At 41.3% G+C, this 18,751-nt stretch overlaps 1 protein-coding gene across 2 annotated transcripts in view; it reads left to right on the top strand.

Annotated features, from left to right (window-relative positions):
• Positions 1-18,751, top strand: part of csgalnact1a (chondroitin sulfate N-acetylgalactosaminyltransferase 1a) — an 83,864-nt gene that overhangs the window by 44,896 nt on the left and 20,217 nt on the right. For both annotated transcript variants that reach the window (XM_060908912.1, XM_060908913.1), the window contains exons 3-4: positions 1,784-2,000; positions 12,665-12,766. In XM_060908912.1, the coding sequence (XP_060764895.1) occupies positions 1,784-2,000; positions 12,665-12,766 (319 nt within the window). The remainder of the gene's footprint in view (positions 1-1,783; positions 2,001-12,664; positions 12,767-18,751) is intronic.

The following is an 18,751-nucleotide window of genomic DNA, read 5'->3' as shown; positions in this document are numbered from 1 at the left end:
GGTGTAAAAAAATTTTTTTCAGTTGGTTTGTCATTATTTTGATTTAGTGTCTTCTTACTTTGACTTACTTACTTGTTATTTTAACTTAGCATCTTGTTTTGGGTTTTTTTTTTTGACTGAGTATCTTGTTATTTTGACTTACTAAGTCATTACTGTATTTTGTCGTAGTATCTTGTTATTCTTAAGTTGTTATTTTGATATCATATTTTGTAATTTTGTACTTTTTAAGTTGCTGTTTTGACTAAGTCATTATTTTGACCCACTCAGTTGTTATTTTGTCTTAGTATCTTGTTATTTTGACTTGCTAAGTTGTTATTTTGACTTAGTGCTTTGTTATTTTGACATACTTTATTTTGACTTACTAAGTCATTATTTTGACTTAGTATCTCATCATTTTTGCTTACTAAGTCACATTATCTTCTTATTTTGACTTACTAACTCATTATTTTGTCTTAGTATCTTGTTTTTTTTTTACTAAGTTGTTATTTTGTCTTGGTTTTTTTTGTTTTTTTTACTATCTTGTTATTTTGACTTACTAAGTCATTATTTTGACCTACTAAGTCATTATTTTGTCTTAGTATCTTGTTATTCTTAATCGGTTGTTATTTTGATGTCGTATTTTGGGTGGGGCTGTACTTTTTAAGTTGTTATTTTGACTAAGTCACTATTTTGACCCACTAAGTCGTTATTTTGACTTAGTATCTCATTATTCTCACTTACTAATTCAATATTTTGACTAAATAATTCGTTACTAAGTCAAAATAATAAGATACTAAGTCAAAATAATGATAGCAATTGAAAAATATTCATACCTTGCCTTCAGGGCTTTTGTAATAACTAAACATTTGGTTAGCTAACATCATACCTCATCGATCACTAGCTAGCTGTGCAACTTCTTTTATCTCTCTCTTGAAACTAATCTAAAGAAACACAGATTGTCATGTTGCCAAGAAACCAGAAAGCTCAAACGCCTCGGTCCTGATGACTTTTGCATGTCAGAAAACGTAAAGTTAAAGCTTTACCTCTGACAGCTTTTTCTTTCATGTCTGTTGTCTCTGTATGCCTCCGTTCAAATCAGCAGCAATGTGGCGTGACAAAGTGGCCGGAAGTGATTCATTTTCATTGTAAGCTGCTGTTTTTGTGTTTCTTTTTGGGTACATTAAACATTTTAAGCCTGTCAAATAGGCAGCAGAAATCATGAGAAGCAAAGCGTTGTTTGTTGCCTCATTCTGACATGATCATGATGTGCTGCAGAGATGCACTTCTTTATACACAAGCAGCCCTCCAACAAAATTTTTATTTTTAGTTAGAAGACATTTGATTTGTGATCAAATGGATGGTTCTGTAGCTAGCTTGTGAATCCTTGGCAACTGACAGAAACTAAAGATAGGAACGCCCACTAACGACCGGCGTAGAGCGGTTTGAACGGCGTGAGGTGAAAAATCGTTGGTGGTTTGAGCACTGTTAACAATGCAAATGTTTCTGAAGCATATTTTCGTCTTGCAGCTCACACACCAGCTCTATGACACTACATATCGATCATCCTGCTCTGTTTCTTTTGCCTTGTGCTCTTTCACATTTGTGCATGTGTGTAAAGTGTACACTTGTTATTTAAAGAGATTGAGAGGATAGGTGATGATGGATATCACAGCAGTATGAAGAACTGTTCTTGTGTTACGGTGTTACGTCGAGTGTTATTGCATTGATCTGACCTAGAAGTAATAGTTATTTGTCTTTCTTTCTTTCTTTCTTTCTTTCTTTCTTTCTTTCTTTCTTTCTGTAGGTTTAGCACGAACAGAGAAGGATAAAGGAACACTGTATGAGCTGACGTTCCGTGGAGATAGGAAGAACGAGTTCAGGCGTCTGGTTCTGTTTCGTCCGTTTGGCCCGTTGATGAAGGTGTCGAACGAGCGTGTGGCGACATCTCACACCATTATCAACATCATCGTACCTCTTTCACAGAGAGCCGACAAATTCAAACAATTCATGCACACCTTCAGGTAAAATCATGCCCTTCAGACACACCTACTGTACATAATCATTATTCAAAGCACTATGGGTGGCACGGTGGTGTAGTGGTTAGCGCTGTCGCCTCACAGCAATAAGGTTCTGGGTTCGAGCCCAGCGGCCAACGAGGGCCTTTCTGTGCGGAGTTTGCATGTTCTCCCCGTGTCCGCGTGGGTTTCCTCCGGGTGCTCCGGTTTCCCCCACAGTCCAAAGACATGCAGGTTAGGTTAACTGGTGACTCTAAATTGACCGTAGGTGTGAATGTGAGTGTGAATGGTTGTCTGTGTCTCTGTGTCAGCCCTGCGATGACTTGTCCAGGGTGTACCCCGCCTTTCGCCTGTAGTCAGCTGGGATAGGCTCCAGCTTGCCTGCGACCCTGTAGGACAGGATAAGCGGCTACAGATAATGGATGGATGGATGGATGGTGAGACTATGGGTATTTCTTAGTGTCAAGGATGCTTCCAAGTCAGCTCCATCACATGCAAAGCAGGAGCAGGTGTTTGTAGTTGAAATGGTCCCAGCTTAAGAACAGTGAGGATACACACATGCATCTTGGACCAAGTCTTGGCCTTTGGTAGAATTTGAAGGTTCCTTGACATCGGAACAGGCCGTCAGTGGGATTCGATGACGTGCTATCCTTGAAATGTAGAAGCACCCTATATGTAGGTGTATTAAATATAGTGATATATAGATATAATATAACCGTTTCTAGATGTTTGCTGAGAACTGCTCCTTCTGAAGGCTTAACAAATCAACGACTTTCTAGAATTTTCCCTATCTAGATAATTAAACTATTCATTTACTGTCATCCTCTTTGAAAAAAAGGAATCAATCAGACCAACAATTAATCATATCATTTATTGCTGCAAAACATGGCTGGGTGTGTGGTTATAGGAAAATAATCAACAATGGCATGGTGTGATGCGGCTCTTTGTGAGGCAGAGCTCCTGTTATCATACCAATGTAGATTATATTCCATAGCATGTATCCACTAGAGTAATTTGCAGTTTTATCCATTTATACAGGATTTAACTTAACGTTGTGGAGCATCCTCAAAACAAGTTGCTTCCTATGATCATTTACATTATACAGCTATAAACTGCTCTTCCCTCACCAGCCGCTCTTTTGAATAAAATCAGCTTTTCATGTTCCTGATAAACTGCAAATTTCTCTGTCCTGAAGACTTTGTTGGAAAACTTAAAGGTTCTGACTGCAAAGTTGAATTCTGGGTAAAATGTTCAAGTTCTATTGCTGTTGGCGTTTCGAGACCTTTCGCTGCTGCACACACCGTGTATCCTATGTGTAAATGTTTTGCCGAGATAAAACACGTCCCGCATTTTACGATTCCGGAGATCGTCCAAGCAAGTGAGCAACGATATCACGTGACCTCCATGGTGCGTGTTTGACCCACTTTTAACCAAAACAAGTCGGTGTGGGCAAACATGGTGGACTCGGCTCTCCCGTCAGCTTTTTCCACCAGCGGAAAAGAAAAGAAAAGAAAAGAAAAGAAAAGCCTGCCTAGTGAGTACAACTGTACAATAGAGCAATCTTAGACGATATGTCATTTTCCTGGACAGATAACTAAATCATTCTAGCTAGCACTTAGCTATCTTAGTCTTAGAATGCATGGGCTCAACTCCATGGTAGCAAATATGGACCTAATGTTATACACCTAATGTTTTGATCTTACAGAGGAAGAAACGATAACACAAAAGCAGTAACAGAGAAAAGATATATTTGTCTTTTATTTCACGGATCTGTTCATGAATGTGAACCACAAATTACATCCCTGTGACTCAAAATAGAGGTCTGCACGGGACAGAATTTTCAGTCCCGCTCCCGCCCGCTCCCGCATTGTGCAGTCCTGCTCCCACCCGCTCCCGCAAAGAATTATGATTTTCAGTCCCGCTCCCACCCGCGCCTGCCATATTTTGTCCCGCTCCCGCCCGCAAATCCCGCATGATGCAGACGTTTGCGTTATTTCTCACGAAAGTTCTTGTCATTGGCTTGGGGAATTAAACATGCTGAGCTTAGCTGAGCTCTCCACTGACCGATCCTTCACCTAGCGCACGTAGCGAGGGTGCACGTTGCCAGGCGGCATGCGCAGCTGAGGCTTTACAGAGATACCCATTGTGAGCTTCACTAGAGGAGCTCTGCTCTTCTGCCATGATCGGAGATCTCAAACACGGAAGAACGGAAAGGAATCGGAAACGTACGCGAGATTAGACCACATCCGCAAATTTAGGCATCTTAAAATGTTTTTATTAATGCCAAATAAAATATCCATTAACAAATTATATATGATAGACATAAATTAATAATTTATAAATTTTATTTTAAACACGTTTTTAGTTAGCGGGACTGCAGCTTATCACCTCTCCCGCCCGCTCCTGCATTGTGCACTCCCCCTCCCGCCCGTGCCCGCAATGAGCTTTCAAAATTTGTCCCGCGCTGCACTGCTTTGCGTCGGGTCCCGCGGGACTCCCGCGGGAGTGCAGGGCTCTAATTCAAAACTCTCCGAGGTCGATGCAGAGTCACGATGTTTTCCGCACGTCACCATTTTGATGTGACGCAGTTCCAAAGTTACGCTAATTAGTTAAAGCTCCTCGTGTTCAGCTGTTTCCTGTTTCTGTCGGGCTGTACTGTTTACCTCAAGAGGGAGTAGAACAGTCCCAAAATGAAGAAAATCGACCCTCAAGATATCAAAATGATCACATATCGTCTGCATGATATTGTTCTTGCGAGACAGGAAAATACCATGCACAATAAAAAATTTAAAAATTTCAGATGACTTTGCAATCAGCACCTTTGAACTTTGACACTGGAGACTCCGTCCCCAAAATGTTAAATAAATTTCTCCTAACTGAAAGCTTCACTGTATCTCTACTTACACGTTATTCTTTTTATCTGTTTACGGGGAACATCCACCACACAAGTCCTAAGTTACTGTAGAAACTATGATGCATTGTAACGAGTGTGGTGATATAAACTACGCTCAGAGTTGCTGTTATAGAAAATTAGTCAACGCTTTTCAACCAGAATTGAGAATTCAATAACACTGCAGTATTAATACAGTAATTTGTACACCATTATTGTAATGATTAACGTTTGTGTTCAGTGTTGCGGCAACAGGATGAGTAAAGGATGAGCCTGTGCTCTCAGAAAACTGATGCACAGAAATATAACATTTAAAAATGCAGGAATTTGTCGAAAACTGCTCATATGCAATGGCATTCTCACTATCCTCCCCCTAAAGAGGCCGTTTCTCATTCGCATGACCTTTGACTTTCAGTAAATTTCAGTACTTGCGGTACTGTTGAAATGGACTTACCGATCAGGAAGTTAAATGAGAAAGAAGAACTCTCGACGTGAAAATGAGGAAGCAGAACTTCATTATTACTAAAGGAGTTGGTGTTTCGTTTGGAGAGTAAATAAATAGAATGCAGATTAATTGGACTGTAAATGAATTAATTTCATTTTCTTGGTAGAATTGACTGTATAAAGTGTTTTTTAAGCTGTAATCATCTTATTCTTTCTCTATATCCTTTTCCCACCTCTATATGGGGTTGATATATATAGTAAGGTTGACACAACAGAGTTAAAGGCCTTGCCCAAGGGCTCAACAACGGCAGCTTGACTTGGTGACGCTGGGACTCGAACCCCCAATCCTCCAGTCAGTAACTCAGAGCCTTAACACATGGAAAAGTGATTTAGCTGTAGTAAATCAAAGTAAAAGCAAAAAAAAAATGTTTTTGAGACTACAGTGGATATAAAAAGTGTACACACCCTGTTAAAATGATCGGTTTTTCTGATGTAAAAAAATGAGACCACGATAAATAATTTCAAAACTTTTCCCACCTTTAATGTGACCTATAACCTGTACAATTCAATTGAAAAACAAACAAATCTGTTCAGGGAAAAACATAAAAAAAACTGTACAATAAGCTGGTTGCATAAGTGTGCACACCCTTAAACTAATACTTTGTTGAAGCACCTTTTGATTTAATTACAGCATTCAGTCTTTTGGGGTCGGAGTCTATCAGCCTGCCACATCTAGACTTGGCAATATTTGCCCACTCTTCCTTGCAAAAGCACTCCAAATCTGTCAGATTGCAAGGGCATCTCTTATGCACAGCCCTCTTCAGGTCACCTCACAGATTTTCAACTGGATTTACGTCTGGGCTCTGGCTGGGCCATTCCAAAACTTTAATTTTCTTCTGGTGAAGCCATTCTTTTGTTGATTTCGATGTATGCTTGGGGTCATTGTCATGCTGAAAGATGAAATTCCTCTTCATCTTCAGCTTTCTAGCAGACACCTGAAGGTTTTGGGCCAAAATTGACTGGTATTTAGAACTGCTCATAATTTCCTCCACCTCGACTAAAGCCCCTGTTCCAGCTGAAGAAAAACAACCCCAAAACATGATGCTGCCACCAGCATGCTTCACCCTGGGTATGGTGTTCTTTTGGTGATGCGCAGTGTTGTTTTTGCGCCAAACATACCTTTTGGAATTGTGGCCAAAAAATTCAACCTTGGTTTCATCAGACCATAACACATTTTCCCACATGCTTCTGGGAGAGCATGGGTTTGTTTGTTTTTTTGCAAAATTTAGCCGGGTCTGGATGTTTTTCTTTGACCCTACCTCATAGTCCAGACATATGGAGAATACGGGAGATTGTTGTCACATGTAGTACACAACCAGTACTTGCCAGAAATTCCTGCAGCTCCTTCAGTGTTGCTGTCGGCCTCTCGGCAGCCTCCCTGACCAGTTTTCGTCTTGTCTTTTCATCAATTTTGGAGGGACGTCCAGTTTTCGGTAATGTCACTGTTGTCCCATATTTTCTCCACTATTTGATGACTGTCTTGACTGTACTCCATGGTATATCTAATGCCATAGAAATGTTTTTGTCCCCTTCTCCTGACTGATACCTTTCAACAATGAGATCCCTTTGATGCTTTGTAAGCTCTCTGTGAACCCTGGCTTTTGCTGGAGGATGCAACGGAGTAAATGTCTGAACTTTATTTGGAGTTAATCAGAGTCATTTTAATTGATGGCAGGTGTGAACCCAAAAGGACTGAATGTTGTAATTAAATCAAAAGGTGCTTGAACGAAGTATTAGTTTAAGGGTGTGCACACTTATGCAACCAGCTTATTGTACGTTTTTGTTTTTTTTTTATGTTTTTCCCCGTAACAGATTTGTTTGTTTTTCAATTGAATTGTACAGGTTATAGGTCACATTAAAAGTGGGAAAATTTTTGAAATTATTTATCATGGTCTCATTTTTTACATCAGAAAAAAACTATCATTTTAACAGGGTGTGCACACTTTTTATATCCACTGTACATAAGACAACATTGGTTTAACAAGGAATGGCTCGGTGGTGCACTGTCACCTCACAGCAAGAGGGTTCTGGGTTTGAACCTTTCAGCTGCATTTCTGTGTGGATTTTGCATGTTCTCCTCATTCCTGCATAGCTTTCCTCCTACAGTCCAAATTAGAAGCCATTAGAGGTTTCTGATGGTCTGCAATGTTGATTAACTTTGTATAAGAGCAGCTCCAAGAGCAATTTCAGCTCTAATTCAGATGATAAATTTATATAAGTGCACTCATTCAAATACGTTATCGTTTCTATAGTAACAGCTCACTAACAGGGACAAACGAGTCTAGCGGACAAGTTATATAATCAAAGTCTAATAATAAACATTAAAATATGTTTTATTTCATCACTGATACACTCTCAGAAAATAAAGTATATTATTCTATCCACATTCACTGGATATGAGAAATTGGGCGCTCTGATTGGCTATGCTATTACTAGGATATCGGCTCATATACCGTGAGTAGAGAAAAACAAAATGGCGGAGCGTGTTGCTGAACCAACCGAGGATGAAATAAAAACTCTACTCGAAAACAAAACCCCCCCAAAAAAATACAGAAAAGCAACAAAATATGGAATAAAAGTACTTGATGGTAAGAACGTATCTTTTTTTATTTTTCAAGAATTATTATTATTATTATTATTATCATTGCATTTTTCACAAATTGCTCCTATCATTTCACCGGTTTGTTTACATTCTAAGCGGAAATGACTTTGTCGGACGTTTTATATCAAGTTTTTATTTATCAAATTTGCAATAAAAATAAAAATGCTCTGTTTCTCAAAATCCAGTGAATGTTGATAGAATAAAACAGTTATTCCACTCAATCTCGTCGTACATGGGTTATAGCCAACTTGGTGTGCTGTCAGCTCATGTATGACTCGATTTCATGGAATAACTGTTAATTATTGTACCTTTAGGGGTTCAATGGCTTATCACTGGGGCAGGACCCTCTAAGGTACTTATTTGTACCCTTTATATACCGCTTAGGAACATGTATGTACCTTTTTGGCCCTAAAAATGTACACATACACTACCGTTCAAAAGTTTGGGGTCACCCAGACAATTTTGTGTTTTCCATGAAAAGTCACACTTTTATTTACCACCATAAGTTGTAAAATGAATAGAAAATATAGTCAAGACATTTTTCTGGCCATTTTGAGCATTTAATCGACCCCACAAATGTGATGCTCCAGAAACTCAATCTGCTCAAAGGAAGGTCAGTTTTATAGCTTCTCTAAAGAGCTAAACTGTTTTCAGCTGTGCTAACATGATTGTACAAGGGTTTTCTAATCATCCATTAGCCTTCTGAGGCAATGAGCAAACACATTGTACCATTAGAACACTGGAGTGAGAGTTGCTGGAAATGGGCCTCTATACACCTATGGAGATATTGCACCAAAAACCAGACATTTGCAGCTAGAATAGTCATTTACCACATTAGCAATGTATAGAGTGAATTTCTGATTAGTTTAAAGTGATCTTCATTGAAAAGAACAGTGCTTTTCTTTCAAAAATAAGGACATTTCAAAGTGACCCCAAACTTTTGAACGGTAGTGTAGTTACCTTGAGGTTCAATAATGAGCTGTAAGGGGTACATTAGTGTAGATTGTACCATGGGGTACAGAAATGGACTCCTACTGTACCTTTATTTCGAACAGTGTATAGTGAAGGTTTCTGTTCGGAGATGTTTATGTAACATTTATGGAAGGAGTCTCCAGTGTCAGCGCTTTGTAAGATGCAAGAAGGTCTTCAGGACAGAGGAGTTTGCGCTTTCCGGTTTCTTGGTAACATGAGAAGCTATATATTTTTGTCTTCTGAACTTTAAGAGGGAGGCCGGTGAAGGAAAAATTATTTACATCTGCTGTAATGTAAGTAACATTTTATAACATTACATGTACTCATAAACAGGTAGAGATCATTGTTTTCCTGCATATAACAGCATGCCCTGTTGTGTTTTATTCCTTATTTAATGGAATATGTTGTTCCTAATGGCTTTCATACTCATCTCATCTCATCTCATCTCATCTCATTATCTCTAGCCGCTTTATCCTGTTCTACAGGGTCGCAGGCAAGCTGGAACCTATCCCAGCTGACTACGGGCGACAGGCAGGGTACACCCTGGACAAGTCGCCAGGTCATCACAGGGCAGCTTTCATACTGTATATTTAAATCTGATGGGAATCATCCACCTATGAAAGAAGGCCCAGAACAGAAATCTTCAGGAATCTGATGGAAACCAATAAACCAATTTCCATCACATGCTGGAAAAATCTCCCATCAGCAGGATTGTTCCAACATCATCGTTTTAAAGCATCTCAGATGGATTTGCAACTGTATGTAATATAAAGAAAATTAGCTTCAGGAATTGTGAAGTAGCTAGGAGCTCATAGTGATGCTTGAAAACTGGTTTCAGAACTGGGATAAAAGCATTCACGGGTAAGGGCAACATTATAGGAATAGCAACTGTAGGATAATAGCAGTACTGTCCCAGACGTCAATGGCTTTATGAGATTATAAAAAGGAATGTAGGTCAGTAAAGAGTACGCACAGGATATGAAGGGCTCTTTTAAACATTATCTGATGGAAACTGTAATCGGGAACTGTTTCAAACTTATCAGACTTTCTCAGTACTACGTTCTGTTTAATTATGCATTTCTTCCCATTTAAAGTTCGTACGCTACATTTAAGTATAAATTGAATTGTTGGTTGGATTTCAGCTCATCTATGAATTTCCTGTGAGATGACATTCGAATTAGTAATGGCATCATCTTTACCTTCTCTTTGAAAAAGATGTAGTTTTTTAAAAATATTTTCTCGTACATTGACGACTCGATGATGATTTTGTTTGGTATATTGCATTCGACCTGCTTCAATTTTATTCCTAAGGTGCCTCAACGAGCACTATTGGCTTCCAGTAGCTTCAGTAAGGAATGCAAGTAGACATAGTGTAATGAGAAAAAAAAAAACATAAAAATGATTGACTAAGGAATAGATTTTATATTTTTTCAAGTCTGGAGAAAAGAAAAAAACACAGGAGAGAAAAGAGGTGTATGGGATGAGTCATTTTTGTGTTTAGTATCAGTAGTGGTTAAGGTTTTGCAGTACGTACAGGAAGGGTTAAATCCCAGCACCGCCACTGTTGTGTCTTTGAGCATGACCCTTAATGCTAAGGGATATATGCTGGAGGGATGTTTGTCTTTTCCTTCTTAGGACCGTCCACTGACATAATTATTAATGCTATGCCTACAGTTAAACCATAAACCTCAGAAACCACAGAATAGCACAAGAGACCATGAGTTCATCCCAGATGATGGACTGACGGACAGCAGACAGCCTGGAGTCCGAGTGCGTCGTGCTGTCTGAGTACGATGGATGGTGTTCTAGTCTCTCCTGTTGAGTCAAGCGACCGGAGCCAGTCGTGAGCCCTCGTGTATGTGGAAGAGGGCAGATCTCCTCTGCTTTCCTCTGAGCGTTCAGATCTGAAGGACATCTGACTGGTGACTGTGTCAAACTTTTAGCATAAATTACATTCCTCACTGCTGATGTGTGCTGTGTCCCCCAAACTTGAGCGTCTCCAGAGTTCAGAGTTTTTTTTGTCTGAGTTTTTGACATTTATTCATATGTGGAGAAAGATGAAAAGAAAAAAAATGCAAAGTCAGCCCCAACCTGGAATATTTGGCGTCTGACTATCAGAATGTGTCTGTGTCCAACTGCTAGAATTTCACACCACTGTTTGCAAGTGTGTGTGTGTGTGTGTGTGTGTGTGTGTGTGTAAGACAGAGAGAGAGAGAGACTTCTGTTTTCAGAACTATAAATAATATGATTGTATCCACCAACCCATAGAGATAAAATTGCACACAAACTCTATTATTGAGTCCATTTCAATAACACGCTTTCCTTTATTACATACATTTTATACACACTTTTTATAAAAAACTATTTGACACACATGAAATCGGCCAATTAAGATTATAACTGGTAGAAATACATTTTGGGGCGGCACGGTGGTGTAGTGGTTAGCGCTGTCGCCTCACAGCAAGAAGGTCCGGGTTCGAGCCCCGTGGCCGGCGAGGGCCTTTCTGTGCGGAGTTTGCATGTTCTCCCCGTGTCCGCGTGGGTTTCCTCCGGGTTCTCCGGTTTCCCCCACAGTCCAAAGACATGCAGGTTAGGTTAACTGGTGACTCTAAATTGACCGTAGGTGTGAATATGAGTGTGAATGGTTGTCTGTGTCTATGTGTCAGCCCTGTGATGACCTGGCTACTTGTCCAGGGTGTACCCCGCCTTTCGCCCGTAGTCAGCTGGGATAGGCTCCAGCTTGCCTGTGACCCTGTAGAACAGGATAAAGCAGCTAGAGATAATGAGATGAGAAATACATTTTTGTTTACATTTGAAAATGAGTAATAGCTTGAATTCTTAGCTCACCTGGCCATAAGGCTGATGAGTTGTTGCCATGGCGTGGCGTCCGTTGTTCGTCCGTCGTCCACAATTCAGTTAAATCATATCTCCTCCATCAGTTCTGCACGGATTTCTGTTCCAATTGTTTTGTTTGAAAGAACTCATCACTCCGCACAAAACGTGGTCATTGTTTTGTCAAATCTTTCGCTAACTAGTTAGTAATTAAACCAAATTAACAAATGTTCCAGGCTTCTCACTAGAATTGTATCTCCTCTCTGATTTCTCATCTGATTTCGGTTCTGATCGATGTTTTGGGTCGATCTTCCCTCAGGGAACAAAATTTAGTCCTTTGTTGATTTTTGTCGTGGAGGTTGGTCCTCTCTCACAGTGTCACATTTCAGTTCTGGTTGATGTTTTAGAAGTCGTGGTTGTTTTGATGGCAAGCCAGATGAGCTACTACATCCTTGACATTCTGGTTTAAGAACCTAATTTGGTCATTTATTCAAGCATAAATATCATTTTTCTTTACAATTCTGTCACGTCGGTGTTCTATCATATACTGTAATAATTTAGGCTACATTTTAACGACATTTTAAAAGGCACTTGGTCTATCGAACCAAGCATTTTATTACTTGGATGCATACTATAAGACGAATAAAACACTTCATGATGTGCTGTTGAGGGAAAATAATCAAGTTCAGGATGGTAATAGGAACTCCGTGTGGCTTTGCGCTGCATCACGCCACCCTAATGGTGTTGTTTTCCTATAACCGTATACCCCTGAGTGTTTTACACTTTTGTTTACATATCAGGACGCTTCTTTGGCCTCATGAATAGTCCTCATGAATCCCTGTGATGTGTGTGTTTGTATGTGTGTCTCAGGGAGGTGTGTATCAAGCAAGATGGACGAGTACACCTCACTGTTGTCTACTTCGGCCAAGACCAGATGAACGAAGTCAAAGGAATCCTGGAGAACACATCCAGGTACAGTATATACCTGTGTGTGTGTGTGTGTGTGTGTGTGTGTGCATGTTGTGCTCAGACTGATACACCGTCAAACAGAGCAGAAAGCAAAGCTGAATATTCATCAAAGGAAGCCAAGTGAACTGTTTCTTTTTCTACAGGGCACACACACACACACACACACACACACACACACACACACACACATATATATTCAGTGCTCTTTGTTTACGCGGCGGATGATTGCAGGGCTGAGTTTCGGGTGGAGATCTCACAACATTAGACTGGTGCCACTACAATCTTTGACCTCAAAGAAAATGATGGTGTCCTCTGCCAGATGAACTTGACATTCCTCTCAGCCTCCTCATGCTTCTCATGCCTCTCTTTCTGTCTTTCAGTTTTGCGTGATGTATAACTGTATATCTGTGTAACTTGTATAAGCAGATATTTTCTCAAGTGTTATAGTTTGTGTAACTTGGTCGCTTGACAAGGTTTATACGACAGCATTGTTACGTTAAAGTCAGAAGGCGTTGATTCATTTTCTATAACAGCAGCTCTGACAGGACAATCGTTCCAACTGCAAAGCAAATCGCAGGATTATATTAATCTTCTTTTTTTTTTGGCTGCTCCCATTAGAGGTTGCCACAGTGGACCTGTTCCGCGTTTTACCCCGGATGCCCTTCCTGACACAGCCCGCCCCACTCTATCCGGGCTTGGGACCGGCACTAAGTACACACTGGCTTGTGCAACCCCAGTAACTGAGTAGTTTTACCTAATCTGCATGTCTTTGCACTGTAGGGGAAACCAGAGCACCCGAAGGAAACCCACAGAGACATGGGGAGAACATGTAAACTCCATACAGAAAGGCCCCTATCAGCTGTGAAGGCCCCTGTCAGAAGGTTCAAACCCGGAACCTTCTTGCTGTGAGGTAACAGTGCTAACCACTGCACCACCATGTCACCCCTCATAAGGTTCTAATGATCAGTAATTTGCCATAACCCATTGAAGCTACTCTATCCTACTCAGACAACTCTGCTTCCTGAAGTTATATTTTCCAATCATATCACTACACCGGGCGGCACGGTGGTGTAGTGGTTAGCGCTGTCGCCTCACAGCAAGAAGGTCCGGGTTCGAGCCCCGTGTCTTCAGTACAGACAAATCAAAACCTATCAGTAACAGTCAGAGGTAAAGCTGTATCTTTAAGTTTTCTGGCATGGGAAAGTCTTCAGGACAGATGAATTTGCGTTTTGCAGTTTCTCAGTAACATAACAAGCTGTGGGTTTTTTTGTCTTAATTCAAGCAAAAGAGAGAGAGAGAGCAAAAACTAGTGTGGTGAGGGAATAACTGTTTATATTTGCAAGTGAGGGCAGCATGGTGGTGTAGTGGTTAGCGCTGTCGCCTCACAGCAAGAAGGTCCGGGTTCGAGCCCCGTGGCCGGCGAGGGCCTTTCTGTGCAGAGTTTGCATGTTCTCCCCGTGTCCGCTTGGGTTTCCTCCGGGTGCTCCGGTTTCCCCCACAGTCCAAAGACATGCAGGTTAGGTTAACTGGTGACTCTAAATTGACCGTAGGTGTGAATGTGAGTGTGAATGGTTGTCTGTGTCTATGTGTCAGCCCTGTGATGACCTGGCGACTTGTCCAGGGTGTACCCCGCCTTTCGCCCGTAGTCAGCTGGGATAGGCTCCAGCTTGCCGGCGACCCTGTAGAAGGATAAAGCAGCTAGAGATAATGAGATGAGATGAGATTTGCAAGTGATAACAAGAATGAGTAAATAGTATGACATATTGTTAATTAATATATTAAGTATTTAATAGCTATTCCACAAAATCGAGTTCTACTGTACATGAGTTGATAGCTGACGAGGCATGTAGTGTATCACCGAGTCGGCTATAAGCCATGTACAATGAGATTGAGTGGAATAAGTGTTTTATTCTATCCACATTCACTGGATTTTGAGAAACGGAGCATTTTTATTTTTATTTTTTGCAAGTTTGATAAATAAAAACTTTATACAAAACGTCCGACAAAATAATTTCTGCTTAGAATGGAAACAAAGCGGTGGTAATAATAATTCTTGAAAAATTTTAAAAAGATGCATTCTTACCTTACCATCAAATACTTTTATTCCATATTTTGTTGCACTTTTTTTTGTATGATTTGGGGTTTTGTTTTCGAGTAGTTTTTATTTCGTCCTTGGTTGTTTCAGCAACACACTCCGCCATTTTGTTTTTCTCTACTCATCGTATATGAGATGATATCCTAGTAGTAGAGTAGCCAATCAGAGCACACGATTGCTCATATCCAGTGAATGTGGATAGAATAAACTGTAGTTAGCATGGGACGTCCAGGTGGTGCAGTGGTTAGCGCTGTGACCTCACAACACAGGTTTTGGGTTCAAACATTGCAGCCAACTGGGGTCTTTCTTTCTGTTTGGATGTTCTCTTCATGTCTGCGTGGGTTTCCTCTGGGTGCTCCAGTTTCTTCCAACAGTCCAAAGACACGGTTCAATTGGCTACTCTAAATTACCCATAGGTGTAAATGTCAGTGTGAATGGTTGTTCATCTCTGTGTTAGTCCTGTGATAGATTGGCTAACTGCCCAGGCTGTACCCCACCTCTCGCCCAGTATCAGCTGGGATTGGCTCCAGCTTCCCCCACACCCCACAGTGGATAAGCGGCATAGATAATGAATGGATGAATGTAATTAGCACTGGCATTAGCACTGTGATATATTGTAAGAAGAATAAAACACTTATTGATTGGCCGTTATTGGAAAATAAACAACTTTGACTTGTTAACAGTAACTCCACTTCATCATTGATTATTTTCCTATAACAGCAAGCCCCAAGGTGTTTTATTCCTTACACATTAAGGCTACATCCACACGACAACGGCAACGAGATGTTATTTAAAAACATATCGCGTCCACATGGGCAACGGATCAGTAAAATATCAGGTACATATGGCAACGCAACGCTTGCTGAAAATGATGCAATACACATGCCACACCTCTACGTGCGCTGTAAGACGGTCCCATCGGAGACACCAGAACAATAGAAGAAGTAGGACGCATGCGCATAAACCCCTTCTTCTACCCGGCGAAGCACTCACAGGAACAAACACACAACAACAACAAGAAGATGGCTGCGACTACGCGAGGAAATCGTGCCTTCTGTGTGTACAAATTAGTTTTATTAGTGTGCATAGTTTTATATAACTTAATTTTCTTATTGTGTGAACATTTTTAAAAGCAGTCTTATCCAATAAAAAAAGAAATTCAAGAAATGGTTCAGTTACTTGTTTATTTAAAAGAAAAGCTGTATACAAAAGTGAATGCAATGCAGTGGTTCATACAAAACAGCGAGAGTGCTGCTTGTTCTAGTCATGTGGTTGTGACGTCATCGTAAACAAATCCGTTCTACTCATCCAGATGACTTCGCAACGCCGCCGTTGCCAGATCTTTCCACTCTGGAACCCGTTCTCAAAAAATATCGTTTTGGGGCACCCAAAACGCCGGTGCCGTGTGGACGCCAGGCCGAAACTATAAACAATTTTATCAGATTCACCTGAATCCGTTGCCATGTGGGCAGGGCCTAAGAGCTTTGCTGTATGGTATGTGGTACAGAATGTTTAAGGGTTCTTGTCTGTGAAGATTCTCAATCATCCAGGTCATAGTAAACTGTGGGTGGTAGAAATGGGCAAAAACTTTACAGACAGAAGCATGGATGCGCCATGGGATCACCAGTGTCCCCTATTGTGGCCAATTTATACATGGAGGAAGTGGAACATATAGCTTTGACCACTTTTGCAGGAGTTGCTCCCAGCCATTGGTTTAGATACGTGGATGATACCTGGGTTAAAATCAAAATCCAGGAGGTGGAAGCTTTCTCGGAACACATCAATGCAGTGGATAGCAACATCAACTTCACTCGGGAGGATGTCAGTGGGAATAATCTAGCCTTCTTGGATTGTGATGTACACATTAGACAAGACAGAAGCCTTAGTATCGAGGTTTACCGGAAACCCACACACACAGACCAGTACCTACTTTTCGACTCTCACCACCCACTGGAACATAAATTGGGGGTCATTAGGACCTTGCAACACAGGGCTCAGAACATTCCTACAACATTAGAGGGAAAAGAGAAGGAGCAGGCGGCACGGTGGTGTAGTGGTTAGCGCTGTCGCCTCACAGCAAGAAGGTCCTGGGTTCGAGCCCCGGGGCCGGCGAGGGCCTTTCTGTGTGGAGTTTGCATGTTCTTCCCGTTTCCTCCGGGTGCTCCGGTTTCCCCCACAGTCCAAAGACATGCAGGTTAGGTTAACTGGTGACTCTAAATTGACCGTAGGTGTGAATGTGAGTGTGAATGGTTGTCTGTGTCTGTGTCAGCCCTGTGATGACCTGGCGACTTGTCCAGGGTGTACCCCGCCTTTCGCCCGTAGTCAGCTGGGATAGGTTCCAGCTTGCCTGCGACCCTGTAGAAGGATAAAGCGGCTAGAGATAATGAGATGAGAGAAGGAGCAGAATCATATCAAGAAAGCACTTCAGAATTGCGGTTATCCCAACTGGGCTTTCCTAAAGAGCATAAAAAGGAACATAACTGACAAGGATGATAACAGGAACAAACGCAAGAACATTGTCATTCCCTACATTTCTGGTCTATCTGAGAAACTCAGGAGGATCTTCTACAAACACAACATTCCGGTACATTTCAGACCCAGTAACACCCTGAAGCAGAAACTGGTCCACCCTAAGGACAGAATACCCAGACACAAACAGGACAACGTAGTGTATGCAATTCAGTGCAGTGAGAATTGCACGGATTCGTATATTGGTGAGACCAAACAACCGCTATACAGGCGCTTGGCCCAACACAGGAGAGCCAGCTCCTCAGGCCAGGACTCTGCTGTCTACATTCATCTTAACAACAAAGGACACTCATTTCAGGATTGTAATGTACGCATTTTAGCCAGAGAGGATCGTTGGTATGAGCGAGGAGTTAAAGAAGCCATTTTTGTCAACCTGGAACAGCCATCACTGAACAGAGGTGGGGGTCTAAGGCTACATCCACACGACAACGGCAACGAGATGTTATTTAAAAAAATATCGCGTCCAAATGGGCAACGATCAGTAAACTATCAGGTCCATATGGCAACGCAACGCTTGCTGAAAATGATGCAATACACATGCCACACCTCTAGGGGCGCTGTAAGACGGTCCCTTCGCAGACACCAGAGCAATAGAAGAAGTAAGGACGCATGCGCATAAACTATTATGCGCGAGACTTCATATTAGCCACAAAGTCAGGAAAATCTGTTCGTAAAATTACGTTATAATGACCAAATACAATGAAAAGTATTTTTCCATTCTCACCTGTGAAAGGTAATCCCATGTGATCTCGTTTGGACGGTAAACCTGTTGGTACAGTTAAACGCAGCACATGAATCTTTATTCTCCGCTTTGACCTATCCAATATGGCGGCGAGGATGACGTATGATTCTACGCGGAAGGCGGCGTCTTTAATGGTCCAGAATAAATTGAATGCTACACGTTGATGGATTAATTTGTTGTTCTATGCCCTTTTTGAGGAATGTATTGTAGGACTTAAACCAACATTTGAAGAGGTGAGATCGCTCCTTTTTTTCCCTATTTTTGCTGGCGGGATTGACTCTGCCCTAAGGGCTATTTTCTCTCTCTCTCTCTCTCACTTTGCACCATTACACAATAAATATTCACAGTGAAAATATTTTGTAAGCGCGTTTCATGAACCAAGTTATAGGATTTGTTGACAACTCGCATCGAGTTCGTTACACTTCTACCCGGCGTGAAGCACTGACAGTCATGTGGTTGTGACGTCATCGTAAACAAATCCGTTCTACTCATCCAGATGACTTCGCAACGGCAACGTTGCCAGATCTTTCCACTCTGGAACCCGTTCTCAAAAAGATTGCGTTTTGGGCACCCAAAACGCCGGTGCCGTGTGGACGCCAGGCCTAAACGATAAGCAATTGTA

Source organism: Neoarius graeffei, chromosome 25, assembly GCF_027579695.1.
Source record: "Neoarius graeffei isolate fNeoGra1 chromosome 25, fNeoGra1.pri, whole genome shotgun sequence".
In the NCBI taxonomy this organism is placed as follows: Eukaryota; Metazoa; Chordata; class Actinopteri; order Siluriformes; family Ariidae; genus Neoarius; species Neoarius graeffei.
This window is presented reverse-complemented; position numbering and strand designations above follow the sequence as displayed.